The sequence below is a fragment of the Magnolia sinica genome, chromosome 13 (assembly GCF_029962835.1).
Source record: "Magnolia sinica isolate HGM2019 chromosome 13, MsV1, whole genome shotgun sequence".
NCBI classification, from domain to species: Eukaryota; Viridiplantae; Streptophyta; class Magnoliopsida; order Magnoliales; family Magnoliaceae; genus Magnolia; species Magnolia sinica.
Window position 1 is genome coordinate 24,451,484 of NC_080585.1, and position 16,193 is coordinate 24,467,676.

The 16,193-nt window shown below is 38.1% G+C and overlaps 1 protein-coding gene across 4 annotated transcripts; it reads right to left on the bottom strand.

Moving 5' to 3' along the window:
• Positions 1-10,678: 10,678 nt before the first annotated feature.
• LOC131223286 (protein PARTING DANCERS homolog) lies at positions 10,679-14,957 on the bottom strand. 4 transcript variants are annotated; one of them, XM_058218635.1, is made up of 8 exons: positions 14,845-14,957; positions 12,070-12,191; positions 11,905-11,993; positions 11,743-11,838; positions 11,563-11,657; positions 11,443-11,483; positions 11,262-11,327; positions 10,679-10,993 (listed from the first exon to the last, which is right to left on the bottom strand). In XM_058218635.1, the coding sequence occupies exons 1-8, from the start codon at positions 14,906-14,908 to the stop codon at positions 10,844-10,846; spliced, it is 723 nt and encodes a 240-aa protein (XP_058074618.1). In that variant the 5' UTR covers positions 14,909-14,957; the 3' UTR covers positions 10,679-10,843. The 4 variants fall into 4 exon arrangements, with proteins under 4 accessions (XP_058074618.1, XP_058074617.1, XP_058074616.1 ...); XM_058218634.1 differs by having other exon boundaries at positions 11,262-11,336; XM_058218633.1 differs by having other exon boundaries at positions 11,262-11,345.
• Positions 14,958-16,193: the final 1,236 nt, after the last annotated feature.

Below are 16,193 nucleotides of genomic sequence, written 5' to 3' on the forward strand. Positions count from 1 at the left end.
TCCGTCATTTTTCAGACAGATAAAATATCTTCCAACGGGATTCGAGGGACGAAGAAGTCGAGTAAGGGCTGCAGATTGCCTACTGAGTAAACTCTGTGGGCCTATTTGATTTATGTATTTTATCTAATCAGCCCTCCTATTTTACCAAAAAACTTAAAAAGCAAAGCCACGGAGGTTTTGGATCAAGCTTATTTTAGTGTTTTCCAAACACCAATGTTTGTGTGTTCTTATTTTCCATTCATCCATGTCCGTGAGATCTTATGAATGTTTGTGTGATCTTTTTTTTACCTTCTTCAATGTCTATGTGATCTTATGAACAGGTTGAACAACAAATAAACATCGTTTTTCCTACTATAAAAATGAAATAAAAATATGGGTAGACAATGTAGATAAAGTACATGTATTCATGCCTCAATTAATTTATCTTAGTTTTTACTTATTAAGTCAAGTGATTGAGTACATTTAAATAAGAAAGTTATTAAATCTAACTTACTTATTTCAAATAAGTTATTTATCAGACTGTTGTAATTAGAAAAAGTAACTTATTTGGTGGTACGCAAATGACACGCAGAAGGGACTCTAATTCGGTAATGACCCCTCAACTACTGATATCAGTGCATGAAAAGCTTTGTGGGTTGTACCATGATATATGTATTTTATCTTAAGTCATCTATCTATTTTTTCTAACTCATTCTATGGCAGATTTAGATCTTAGGCGGACCACACCATAAAAAATGGTGGTGATTGAACACTTACCATTAAAAATGTATTGGGTCACGGAAGTTTTAGGTTAAGCTTATATTTCTAGTTTCCCGTCATCCGGGTCCATCTAACTTAATCAACGGGTCAAATGGCTAATAACCATTACAGTGGGCCCTAGGAAATTTTTAATGGTGTCCAATCACCACTGTTTCCTATACTGTGGTCCACCTGATATCTGAATCTACCTCGTTTTTTGAAGCATGTCCTGAAGGAACAATGGATGGAAAACGTGGATGAAACACATACATCAAGGTGGGGCTCACATAGCTTTTCTAGAACTAAGCTAGAGGGATTACTACCCAATCCGATCCTTCGACACTCGTTACCATCCAAATTGTGAGGTGACAGTGAACTGAGCAAATCAAACTCAAAAAGCAATCCTAACCATCTAATTGATGGCTATTAAATGGATTGTCAAAAGTAAAATGGCGATTACTCCAAATTCTAACCGCAGAATAATATGGTTAATATCATCTTACCGGTAAACAGTTCTACTTCATTCGCATTTGAGCCAGCGATTTGTGCTCGGTTTATAGTCACCACTATTTTTTAAAATGGTGGTGAACGAGTAGCCTAATCCATTGCCAAAGTCGCTCCGCGTTGGAGAAAAGGGTCCAAAAACTGAAAAACTCTGATGCTCAGATAGTGACTATGCTTGATACACTGGCACAGAGAAATTATGCACATGCCTCGTAAGTGAACCAAATTAAACCGTCAGAATCGTGGGCTAAATTCAGGTGGATGGTAAACCAAAAATTGTATTGATACTGTCTTCTAACTGGGGCGATTGATAGGCATCTGATGGGCGGTCAGAATAAAAATTAATCATGATCCAAGTTTGCAATTGATCAAATGATCTGATTTTGAGTTAGGACCTATACATGAAGGGTCCCATTATTTGGACCGTTTAACATGGAGTAATACTCCAGCTGTAGAATTTAACCATCGCACTCTGTGAGAGTCTAGCACATAATTGAGAAATAATAATACTAATAAGAATCAGACAAAGACTAAAAACTAAAAGACAAAAAAGAAAATCCGTATCTTTGAGTACAATAGAATATTCTGTTTTTCTGCGGACCACCTGGGCGATGGTGTGCGCGGAGGTTGCTAATATAATGAAAGCTGATTGCGTACGCTCTTATCATACTGAGTAAACTCAGTTGGGCCCACCTTCAATGTATGTGGTCTATCTACGCCGTCTATCCATTTTTCCATATATTTTAAGAGGTTGAGCCCAAAATTTAAGCATATCCAATGATCAAATGGATCATACCAAAATTGAAGCATATCCAACGATCAAGTGGATCATACCACACGAAATATTGGGTATGATTATTTCCACCGTCAAAACCTTGCTAGGAACCACAGTGATGTTTATTTGTCATCCAACCTGTTCATAGGACCATACAGATGAATGGAAAACAAAAATATAAGTTTGATCCAAAACTTTCGTGCCCCAGAAATTTTCAACAGTAGAAGTTCAATTCAACTGATTTCACGTGGTGTGGCCATTTAAACCTTTTATATCTTCATTTTTTGGCTCAAGCCCTAAAATTATTTGGGAAAATGGATGGACGGAGCGGATAAAATACATAAACCATGGTGGACCTCACAGAGTTTACTCAGTACAACAAGCGTAGTGAGTACTGTATGTGATTTATTTTCAAGCCGTCAATCCGTCTTTTCCGGGCATGAGTCTAAAAGTGAAATAGATCCTACGGCCAATGGAACCAAATCACAAGGATAATGATGATTGAACGCCTACCGTTAAAAATTTATCAGGGCCAGCAAAAGTTATGGATCAAGGGTATTTGTGTTTTCCCTTCATCCCGCAGGTTAGATAACAGATAAACATTACGGTTGGCCCTTAAGGTTTCAATCGCTGTTTCCGTGGACCACTCAAGCTTCGGATCTTCTTCATTTTTGGATTCATTCCGTGGAGGGGGAAAACGGATGGATGGCGTGGATATAAAACATATACATCACGACATCAAAACATCAAAATGGATGGGCAGCATGGATATAAAACACATAAATCACAACATCAACGCACCAAAATGGATGGACAATGTGGATATAAAACACATACATCATGACATCAACGCACCACCTCTGGGTAGGGTTGAAAGTTGAGTGGGTTCAACCCAACTGACCTGTGACCAACCCAACATTGGGTTGGGTTTGGATACGATGTATTGGGTTTGGTCTTGATCTAAGGCTATATTGAGATCTTAAGCTGTTCAACCCAACTTAAACCCGATCAATACATAAGTCACTTATAAATTATAATTGAGTGTGGATTGTCTGTGTTGAAGGCATAAAAATTTCGAGTGCCATCAGGTCTCATTGGTCTATGCCATTTTTGATAACTCAGGCTAACAAGATATGCAGACTTCTCTCTCCCAAATAGATTGAGTGCCATACAACACCACTTTAAAGGAATAGTTATTATATATTTTAGCTTGTTTGTCAATCGCCACTTTTTCATTTGATATTGTCCTCGATAGATTTGGGTCTGCTTCATTTTTTGGGATCATACCCTAAAATGATTTAGAAAAATAGATGGACAGCTTGGGCATAGAATAGAATACACACATCACGGTGGCCCAACGATAATGGCCTCAGGCGAGACTGGGGCCGCACCTAATCCGCTCCCCACCATAGATGGACAGTGTCCCTGTTTGGAAGATCGTAGCCACTAAGATTTTGACCTTTTTCAGTTGGACGTGGACCAATCTCTTTACTACCATCTCATCTTTTTGTAGGAGATTCCAGCATTGGGTGGAGGAGATTGTAAAGATAAAAGGGGATCATCCACGTATCCTTTGTTCAGTTGGATGGAGGAGATTATAGAGAAAAGGCTGGAAATGAAATCAACTTTTCGTCCGTATGAGAAAAAGATAAACACTCTAGAAACCAGTTTCCATTCGAGCATCGTTCCTTTACAAATAACCATTTTTCTATAAAGCACCGATCCAGGATCATTGACGTACGGCTGAGATTTAAACACGCTATGTAAAAGTATCTTCATCCAAGAAAACTATATAAAGGTGATGTTTACGGCATGCTTGTATTTTTCAACTCGAACGTAAGCACTTACGGAAGCTGATTGCGTCCTATCCCTGCAAGGACGAACTCGGTACTGTCGGGGGATCTGTGGGGCCCACCATGATGTATGCGTTTTATCCACGCCTTCCATCCATTTTAACAGATCATTTTAGGGCATGAACCCAAAAAGGAGGCAGATGCAAGGCTCAAATGGTCCTCACCACAGGACGAGGTGGTGATAATGACACTGCCGTTGAAACCTTCCTAGGGCCCACCGTGATGTTTATTTGCCATCCAACCTGGGTCACATAGACTTGGACGAAGGAAAGCAAAAACATCTGCTTTATAAAGAGCTTGTGGGCCCCAAGAAGTTTTCAACAGTTGGCGTCAATCCACTGTTTCTTGTGTTGTGTGGTCCATTTGAGCTTTGCATCTGCCTCGTTTTTATGATCATGTCCTAATATGATCTGGAAAAACGGATGGACGGCATGGATAAAACACATACATTACAGTGGGCCCCACGGTGCTCCTGCTAGGACCGAGTCTATCCGGGCAAGGGTTGGACGCAATCCGCGTCCAGCACTAACACCCGGACCCGACTTTTCAAGTTATTTGATACTCGCTTGCACATGATATTTGATACGCATACACTAAGAAAGTATACATGTGTTGTACATCAAATCAATTTAAACTAGTTAAATTGTGGAAACCAGTGTCCTTAAGTCACAATATCAAAATCAAAAGGTTTAAATAATCTTAGCCTTTGATTTATGGAAACTCGTTCATTGAAAAAGGACTACCGGTGTTGCAATTTTGACTGTCCAATAAATATCCAACAATCCGATAGCCAAATAATCCAATAATCTTAATTTTTATTCATAACACATGTAAATAAGAAGCTAAAATTTGGAAAGTTTAATCCGAATTTTATTACAATTAGTTCATTTAAAATTAATTTCTAAGTGCCTTGTTTCATCCATCTCACTCTTCCATAGCATCAAAGTTTTCCTATTTTCACTTTTCTCTGGTCCCATCACATACAGCTTTCCTCTTTTCACTTTTCTCTAGTCCGATCACGTGCCAGAGACACTCATAAGCACCAATATTTTGCGTGTAACAAGCTCGAAAAACGAGAGTTTGATTGCATGGCTTTGGAAGATCAAGGTTTGTTTGGATTGACCTCGACGATTAATAGTCATGGGTTTGTATGGATTGATCTCAATGATTAACAGTGAAGTCGGATTGAACAGATTTTGATATTTAATCAATGGCCAAAGTGGATATATCTTGAAGATGAATAGTCTATTACACTGATAAAATCAACAGTCAAATTATACATATGGAAAACAGGAATGAATTGATTGGATTGATCTTGAAAATGAACGGTTTGGTTGGACTGATCTTGAAGATTAATGGTTAGACCGGACCAAGCTAAAAAAGGAACGGTCAATTAGCTTAGTCTTAAATATCAATAACCTTATTGGGTCAAGAGACACCAAAAAACATTGAAAAACATCAACAAATAATAAGAAACACCGACAATGTTGTATGACATTTTTTAATTTAAAATTCTTTTTGTATATATTTTTCATTCACTGTAAACATTTGTAAATAATATATAATGGAGGAGAAAGATAGCAAGTAACCCCATGATTAATGTGATACTAATTATAAGATTAATTAGAATTCAAGCACTATAAATTTGAATTTGAATGGATCAAGAGGTATGTTCAATTATAGAAAATTCAACACGCACCCTCAAGTTGGAGCATGTATGTTAAACATGCTCAACTTGCTAATTAGAAAATGAAAATGGTTCCACCCCAATGCTTCGGTAAAAAGGTCAGCAAACTGGTCAAATGTGTGAAGATATGCAGTTTTAATAAGTTCATATTGTATCTTTTCACAAACTAGATGACAATCTTAATGAACTATTATTGCCTCATCACTACTACTATAACATCTCTCTCAAAGACGCTCATCCCTTGTCTAATTTCTTAACTTATAATCAGTTATCATCCTATCACAGTGCATTTGTTATAGCTATTAGTTCTCATTCCACACTTACCTCCTTTACCACCGCTATGAAGTCACCTCAATGGCGAGATGCTATGGCTGTAAAGATATGTGCTCTTGAAGATAACAAGACTTGGTCTCTAACTCCATTACCACCCGGCAAAAAGTAACTATAAATGGGTTTACAAGATCAAACACAAACCTGATGGGTCCATCGAGTGTTACAAGGCATGAGTTGTCGCAAAGTGTTATACACAAACAAAAGGATTGGATCATCATGGAACTTTTGCCCTTGTGGAAAAATTAGTAATTGTACGCTGCCTTCTTGTCATCGCCTCCATTCCAAAGTGACCCATATCTCAACTAGATGTCAAAATGCTTTCCTACGATGATTTGAAAGAGGAAGTCTGCATGAAGATTCCCCTCGCCTTTGTTAAACAAAAAAAAGAAGGTTGTTTGTTGACTTCATAAGTTACTTTATGGCCTAAAACAAGCTTCAAGAAACTGGTTTTCTAAGCTTTCCTCTGCCCTGATAGCCACCGGCTTTATCTAGTCAAAAGCATGCTACTTTCTCCTCTCCAAAATATTTAAAGATCCATGCGTACATATATTGGTTTATGTTGATGACATCCTCATAATTGAAAATGACTCAGTTGCGATTTCCCACTTGAAGACTTTCCTGCATAGTCAATTTCATATCAAGGATCTAGGTCAACTCAAATATTTTCTTGGGATAGATGTTGCTTGTTCTGCGAAAGGTATCTTCCTTAGTTAAAGAAAATATAGTCTAGAAATTTTACAAGATACCAGCCTTTTGGGTGCAAGACCAATTGATTTTTCAATGGAACAACATCTCAAGTTATCATCCACCAAAGGTGACCCCTTAGAAGATGCCTCATCATATAGACAACTGGTTAGACGACTTATCTAACCATTACTCATCCCAACAATGCGTACCCAGTCTATATCTTAAGGCAGTTTATGCAAAACCCTCTTCAACTTCACTTTGATGCTGCTTTTCAGTTGGTACGATATCTCAAAAGTACTCCAAGATAGGGTATCTTGCTTTCATCCTCAAGTACCCTACAATTATCTAAGTTTTGTGATTCTGATTGGATGAGTTGTCCTATGACTCGTAAATCTACCACCGACTTTTGCACAATGCTAGGCTTGAACCCCATCTCTTGGAAAACTAAGAAACAAGCCATAGTATCTTGTTCATCTGCTAAAGCCAAATACCGAGTTATGGCACAACTATGTTGCGAACTCATTTGGCTAAAGTACCTTCTCTCAGATCTTAGTATTGCACATACCCAGCCAATCACTCTTTTCTGTGACAACAAAGCAACATTATATATTGCAGCTAATCCTGCATTCCACGAACAAACAAAGCACATCGAATTCGATTGTCATCTAGTTTGTGAAAAGATACAATATAGACTTATCAAGATTGCTTACCTTCGTATTTTCGACCAACTTGTTGACCTTTTTACTAAAGCATTAGGACAAGATCGTTTCCATTTTGTAATTGGCAAGTTGGGCATGCTTAACATCCATGCTCTAACTTAAGTGGGAGTGTTGAATTTTCTATCATTGACCATATTTCTTGGTTAATTCAAATTCAAATTAGTATTTGCTGGAATTCTAACTAATCCTTGTAATTAGTATCCCATCAGTTATACGATTATTTGCTATCTTCCTCCTACATTGTATATTTTTTATAGATGCTTATAGCGAATAAAAAATATACACAAAATTTTAAATTAAAAAATTTCACACAACATTGTCAGTTTCCATTAATATTCATTGGTGTTTTTTTTATATTTTATTTTTATTTTTATTTTTTTAATTCTTTTTTTATAAATGTTTTAAGGAGTTTCTTGACCCAATTAGGCTGTTGATCTTCAAGATTAATCTAATTGATTTTTCTTTTTTGTGCTCTATTCAATATGACCATTGATCTTCGAGATCAATCTAACTAGACCATTTATCTTCAAAATCGGTCTAATCAAATCGTCCTTCTTTGCCATATGTTCAATCTAGTCGTTAATCTTTAAGATTAATCCAACTGGACTATTCATCTTCCACATCTATCTAATTTGGCCATTGCTCTTCAAGATTGGTCCAAACATACTGTTAAATATTGAAATCCGTTCAATCTAACTATTAATCTTTGAGATCAATCCAAATAGCCTCTTGATCATCGAAAGCCATGCAATCAGACTGTAGATTTTCAACCTTGCTACAAACAAAATGTTAGTGCTTATGAGTGTTTCTTGATTTTTATAAGTGTTTTTGTTGGTCTTTTTTTTTTTTTGGCGTTTATGAATGTTTCTTAGTGTTTTTGGATTATTATTTTTTTGTCTGTGTTTGTTAGTATTTTTTGGTGTTTCTGCATGTTTGTTGGGATTTCTTGATATTTATGGATGTTTCTATTAGTTTTTAGGTGTTTCATGATTTTTTTTTTCTTAGGGTTTGTGAGTGTTTTTTGATATTTGTGATATTTTTAGGTATTATTTTAAGTATTTCTTAGTGTTTATCAATGTTTCTTGGTATTATCTAGGTGTTTTGTAGTGTTGTCTTAGTGTTTTTGGTTAATGGGTGTTTTTTAGTATTTCTAGGAGTTTCTCGATGCTTACAAGTATTTTTATTTTTATTTTTATTTTTTATGTTTCTTGGTATTTGTGGGTGTTTCTTAAGAGTGTTGATGGGCCAAGCTCGTGCCTAAAAAAATCAGAATTTTTTTAATAGCATTTAAAAATTCAGGCCGAGACCAACCCCATGCCCGGCCCATTGATAGCCCTAGTGCTTCTTGATTTTTTCCAAGCATTTTTACCGTATTGGGTGTTTTTGAGTGTTTTTGGATATTTTTAATTACTTCTAGGTGTGTTTTTCTTTAGTGATTTTAGGTATTTCTTGATGCTTCTAGCTCTTTCTAGATGTTTTTTCATTTTTTTCTCATGCTGACAGTGTGTTCGAGTTGCGTGGGGCCCACCATCTTCTATAGTGGAATGGAACATGCATCTAGGTTCTCCAGCCATGTTAGTTATATGTGCCAAGATCCAACCTCATCTGTAGCTCCTGTGGGCCACACCATAAGGAATAATAAACACAATAGGAAGGATGACGCCTACAACCAAAACTTCCACATGTGATGCGTGACCCTCAAAATTTGGGTCAAGATGATTTTTTGGATGTATGGTGAGGATGAGATGATTGATCATATGCATGGTTTGGATTCTACGTGCACATCATAGGTAGACCCCACAAAGTGAGAGTACATTGTGGGAAGACATGCCTCAAAAGATGTAAATGGAATCCTACCATTTAGGAAAGAGATATTTTGCATTGGATGAAAATGCCCTCATAGGAATTGTCTACTCTATAAAGCTTTGTAGTGAATCCAGCCCTTATCCATTCCCCATCTTTTCCTCGAAAATATTACACATTCGTTTCTCTCAAAAATCATGTCAAATTTATTTTTTAAGTGAAGAAGGTGCACAAGGTGATCATGATGGTTGGAGGAATCCATGTAAAACTAGAATACAAAACAAACAGCCGAAGAAAAATCTGTATAGGTGTTTTTCTTTTTTTCCCACTTCCTAAGGATACCATGTGAATTTTCCATATCCACATTTTAGTTCTACTCCATCCAAACACCCCTTGTGGTTGGAGATTTCCTACCTCTCAAATAACTTTCTTTTTTCTTTAATAAATTTATCATTAAAAAAAAAAAAAAAAAACCTGTCTATATGTAGTTTAGGCGAGAAATCTACAAGGTTACCAAGGAGTACTTTTAGGCATGGTCCATCAGCTTGGATGCAAAAAACCAGTGGTTGGACCAAATCATAGGCCCCACTTGTCATGATTGAAAACCTAATGTGAGAATTGTTGAAATTTGATTTTAGAAAATGAAAAATATTTGAAAATTTTTGGGATTTTCATTTTGCCGCCAAAACGCTTTTTGGAAATTTTCAAATGAAAAGTGCAGTGTGTGCTTTTGTGCACTGGAACGTGTGCTGGCTTGAGCACGGGTATGAGCAGTGTGACTGTAGTGGTGCTAGTTGGCACACTTTGTAAGTGTAGTGATACATAGTGGTCGCTCCCTGGCGACCTTACGCGAATCGTTACAAGACGGCGTGAGTGATCTTATATGAGTCCAGGTGAGAGGGGTTTGAAATGAGTCGGGGTTTTATAGGCCACTGAGAATGGTCGAATTGTTAATCCAAAATGGTTAGCCGTTTTTTAAAGCGGCTAGCAGCCTTAAAAGCCACAACGGTTCGAAAACGGACGGGCTATGATGATCCAACGGTCAGATCTTTCGATCCGACGATCAGAAACGGCTCAAATTAATGATCAACGGTCAGAAACATTTTCAAACGTTCTAAACCATTGATGGCCACCTAGCAACGGTCAACTCCATGGTGCCTATATAAACTGGACCATTCCAGGGGGGGGGGGGTCATGGATTAGTGCAATTCAAGTGGCATCCAAATGCATCCTTTAGACAAAATTAAAATCAAGAACAAAATGAAGTTTGAGAAATAAATAAGTTTCTAATTTTCAATGTTCAGACCTAATCCAAAATAACCTACAATGGCATCTAAGATATGTATTAACTACTAAGTCCATTGAGCATCTCCCAGCGTGTGAATGAAGGGTGCTATAAGTTCTACGGCAATGACTAAATATTGAAAGCAAAAGCGGCAGAACATCTCCCGACCTTTTCTTTTCTTTTGTTATCTTTTGTTTTTCTTTCTTTTCTTTTCTTTCTTTTTTTTTTTTTTTGTCTTTATTTCTTTCTTTTTTTTTTTTTTTTTTGGGGGGGGGGGGGGGTTCCAAGAAACAGTGGAGAAAATTTTAATCCAAAGTTGTTATTCACTGGGATAGACTGGTGGATGTCAAAACAAAAAAAAGCAAGTCAAAGCTACTACCAAAAAGAAACAGCAAACCAGATCTATTATTGTTTTTCCTTCTTCATCTGTGTATACGAATAGTTCATACCTCAATTTGATCAATTGATTTTTGGAGAGAGATAATACTTCGGATCTTTGAAAAACCTTACAACCATTTCTGCCTTATCCGCTGAAAGATCTGTATTTTCCAAAATGAATCCCTTGGATGCTTTGGATATTGCTTCTATGGAACCAATAGCATGAATCAGCTGGACAAAGGAGAAAGAAAAATAGAAAAGAAAAGAAAAGAGGTGAAGACATGTAGTTACTGCTCCAAAAGATGATGCATTATAGGAAACGGACAGTGCGATCATCTAAGTTAGATGGCTATTTGCCAAACTCCAACAGTATGCCTCAGAGAACCTCTAATGCCAACTAATCCTACAAATACATAAAAACATGCCTAAGAAGTATCAAGTTATAACTGCAGGCTGACTCATGCAAACTTGGTTATGGAAGAAAGGTAACATGAATTACCGCATTCACGTCGTGGTTGTCAATCCCAGGTATCGAAGTGACCACTTTAAGGAATGTCTCCATCCTCTGCACCAACTGTTCACGCTTCAAGAACAAAATACACATCTTTCAACTACATCTTGATGAAAAAAAAAATCAGGGGAATAGAAACAACAAAGATAAGTTCAGGACACTAGCTGACCTCAGCCTTCAACTTGGGGATGACATCTTGCCGTTTGCATACTGCAAGTGAATGGTGGAGATATTTGAGTAGGGAATTCCAGAGGGTCTTCAACTAAATTATAGAGACTGGTGATTTTACCCCCACAAACGTGTGCTATCTTCACTATCTTCTCAAATCCCATCTCAAGGTCCTGAACTGGCATGAATGTTGGCCTGCCAAGCTCCATACCATACCTTTGCCAGAATCACCAATAAGCATTCTTCAGAGATAATCCACAGAAATAAACTTCTAATCCACAGATTGAGTTTGACAACTCACTTGAAGTAAGAACTAACAAATGAATCATTTCGCTCCTTGGTTGGGAGAGTGACAACAACATGGAAATGCCCAAACTGCCTCTTCAAGTTTTGGATTCTGCATAACATGATTGTCAAATGAACCAATGAACAGAAACTTGAAATAATAGCATGGACCAGCTACCTGCTAAAGATTGAGGACGCATTGTCACAGTCCCAATTTGTTATGAAGACAAAGGCTACTGATAGTCCTCCATTGTTGAAAATGAAATCCTACATTTTCACAGCTATGAAGCTTGAGCAATGAACCAGTAGCAGGAAATAGTAGTCAGGTAAAGAAGGTAACTACAGGAGCAATGGGAAGGAAATTGAGTCGGTATGAATTTGCACTGAGGAAGGATGAGATGAAATTGATAAAGGACGGGTGTTGGTCATCTCTCCATGCATTGCTCATCATACAGACTCCGCTACCTGCATAAATGAAACAACATTAGGCTGAGGTCTGTCCCATAGCAGTTTGAATTTGTGAGTTAAATTGTCATAGTCACAGGTGTGGTCATACTTCACTGAATAAATAAATAAACAAAAACAACCTTCCCATATGGATTTTAAGGGTCATTCAGAACATTGCCTAAAGATGAATTTTTGACATACAACAGATGTTGAATTGAGAAAAAGAATCCAGGCTTTTACTCATGTGTGTCAAGCAGCTATTCAGTACTGTGAGATGACTCATATTACCCAAAAATAGATATTGAGGGCTGATATACTCAGGTAAGAGCTAAAATAATGCAGAAAGATATCAATAAGGAGTGGCTAAAGTGTAATATGACAAATTATTCGAACTACACAGCCAATGAGAACGTAATGTGTATAGTCATTACCAGCTGCAATTATGCAGTTACCAGGTGGGGTTAGTGCTGGAAAGGGATTCAATAGGTTTATATGGTCAATTACGTGCAAAAGGAGAGAAGCCAGACCTTGCTCCTGTGACATGTGATGTTGATGCCATTGCTGTTGCCTGTTGGCTTGTTTGGTGACTGAAGATGGACCGGTGGATTCCAGTGAAGAACAAAAGGAAGACCAATGGAAAGAAGGGACCAGTCACTGTTTCTGAGGTTGGTTTTGACCTGAACTGGAAGGCAAATGATATAATCCTTCTGTTCAAGGATTATGGCAAGATTGCAGAAACAGTAATCTCAAAAAACAAGGCCACATGGAAGCTAAGATGTTTTGCATTTGTTAGGTTTCTCTAACTAGATGAGGTGATGAAAACTGTCAAGACATTGGGTGGATAGAAGGTTGGGGGCGGACCTTGATGATCAATTCGGCTAAATACAACAGAGTTGACAAAAAGTGGGTTGAGGCTAGGGAGAAAGGTTTTTCCAACTCCTTATCCCAAAGACCAGGAACTTGATGTTCAGCATTAGCTACGTGGGATGTAGTGCTATCTCAGAGAAAGGTCAATGATAAGAAAGACATTCTTTGAAGTTTGCAGAGAAGTAGGCTGGCAGGAAAATTGGGGGCATGGAAGAAGATTTGAGGGAAAACAAAGGCGGCCTGTGGAAGATCCTTTGGTGTCGTTTAGGAGGTATCTTCTGATTCTTCTCAAAACTTGTTTGGTAGGGAAGGGAGATTTTGACAGAGAAAAGATATCAGATCTGGCATAGTGGGTCTCTAACAGCTTAAAGTTATTGCACTGGTGCTTGTCCTATTCCATGTTACTGTTGGAGAGAAGCAGACAACAACTTCAGAGAAAGTTAGGCGTTGCATGTAGGCTGGGTTCAAAGTTTATTCCAGTGGATGAGACAGTGGGTTCTTCAGGTACAGCAGCATGGCTCAAAAGGGCCTGCTTTATGCTTGGATGTGGAGATGTCTCAGGAATCATGAATAGGGATGGTCCTCAAAATCAATCCTAAATGGATGGAGGATTTCAAAGTGAGGAGATAAAGATCCGCTTCCACAGTGCGGACAACTCGGGAAGTGGCAATACTATCATGGTTGAGGGGAGAGCATACAAAGGAAAGATGAGAGAGGAGCATAATCTCATCCACTGCAAGTGGCTTACATGCAAGCCAAACCTGCAGTGTCCATGCTGCTAGAGGCATTCTGGATTGAGAATGACCCGAGAATCACAACGATCAAACGATCCAGACCATCAAATAGGTGGCCACCAAATGGATGGCTAAAAAGAAAATGGAAAGAAGTCCAAATTCAATAGGAAAATCAGAGGGTTAACATTATCCATCAGTGGGTTTTTTTCCAACTATGCTCCATCCATAGTAGGAGCAACAAGTTGGACGGTCCAGATCAACATGCCATGAGTACAGTGGATGACTTGCCACACTTTATTGAGGAGTGGCATTGCCGGCACCACGTCCAAAAGACCAACTCACACACGCTAGACAAACTAATCAAATCAGCACCAACATTTCATCGGAAAGGAATACTAACATCACCACATTTCACATGCAAATCATAATCCGTCAACCGAAAAGAATCATCTTCTGAACAACATACAGGACTATGCTAAAAAGGCATTTTTCTAATTGGCAAGCAGCTCCAATGGCAGCTGCGAGTGGTAGAGATCTTAGGTATAAATAAAACAGAATTCATTCACAAATTACTCACAATAAGCTGAACTTTATCCTTTTGAAGTACGGACAAGCAGCCGACTGAAATATCTATTCGTCGCTCTAATTTTCCAAGATCTTGTATCCCGAAACTGATATTTTCACTAATATCCTACCAAATCAAAATCTGCACGAATCTCAATCTACATCCTGTGCTCCTAACAGTGCCATGTAAATTTCTAGGAAAATCAAATCAAATCACTAGATATTATGGATAATCAAATGGTTTCCATTTAATTTTCTCATTCAGATCAGTATCGGTGATGATGGCAGCCGATGGCAGGAAACGGCTGCAAAAACTCGGAAATGAGTATATCTGAGTACATGCAGTCGAAACTCTGCGTCGTTTTGAATCGATTCCGGAGATCGAGTAAAATGACGGAGAATCGAGCGTGTTTTGCATCTCAGATCTTGAGATTTTTCTCCTAGAGTCGGGACTTTTGAAGCAATGAAGGTAGAGGGATTTGAGAGAGAGATATGGAATTTCTCACCTGAATTGGAAAGCATTGAAGGATCTTTGGACGAAGCTCTGTAGTTTCGCCTGCAACTCGCCATTTGAAGAGAGAGAGAGCGAGCTTCAGCAGATGTATGGACAGTTTGCTGAGGAAGCGGATTTAAGTGAGTCCCGGACACAACCAAGACGCACCGGCCCTTACTGTGGGGCCCACCTGGATGCATGTATTAAGTATCCACGCCGTCCATCCGTTTTTCCAGATCACTTTAGGGTATTCGCCCAAAATTGAAGCAAATCCAATTATAAGGTCGACAATATAATGGGAAATAGTGATGTTTGACTATTAATGGGCCACAAAAGTTTTGGATCAAGCTGATTTTTTTTCTCTGTCCTTCATCCAGACCTCATCAACAGATTGGATGACAAATAAGCACCAAGGAAATATTAAGGTGGGCCCTGAGAAGTTTTCAATGGTTGGGCGTTCAATCACCACTGTTTCCTAGAGTATGGTCCACCTGAGATTCGGATTTCCATTTTTTTGCATTAGCTCTAAAATGATCTGGAAAAACGGATGGACGGTGTGGAAACAAAATACATACATCAAGCTGAGCTCAAAATTGAAGCAATCCAAAGATCCAGCGGATCATACTATTTGAGACAGTGGGGATAATGATTTTCACCATTGAAACCTTGCTAGGCCCCACAGTGATATTTATTTGTAATCCAACTTGTTCTCAATATCACACGGGCACGGATGAACCGAAAACACAAATATAAGCTTGATCCATAACTTCTGTTTTTCCTGTGGTGTGATCTATATGAACATTGTATATGCTTTATTTTTGTTTTCAAGCCCTAAATTTATACGAGAGATGAATGGATGGAGCGGATAAAATACATAAATTATGGTGGACCTCACAGAGTTTACACAGTACGCCAAGCATATTGAGTTACTGCGTAATCCGCTTCCCATAAATGTATGTGGCTTGTCTATGCCGTCCATCCGTTTTTACAGCTCATTTTAGTAGTTATCCCAAAATTGAAAAATATCCAAAGTTCAAGGGGACCACACTACAGAAACAATGAAAATAATGAGTGCTACCGGTGAAACTTTGCTAGGACCCACAGTGATGTTTATTTGTTATCCAACCTGTTCATAAGATCACACGGACCAGGAAGAAGGGAAAAAACAAATATTAACTTGATCAAAAACTTCTGCAGCCCCTAAGAATTTTTCAACAATAAAAGTTTAATTCAGTCTCCTGTGGTGTGGTCCACTTGAGCTCTGGATATGCATAGTTTTAGCTGAAGCCTTAAAATTATCTGGTAAAATTGATGGATGGAGTGAACTAACTACGGATTATGAAATTTGAACAGTTCAATGTG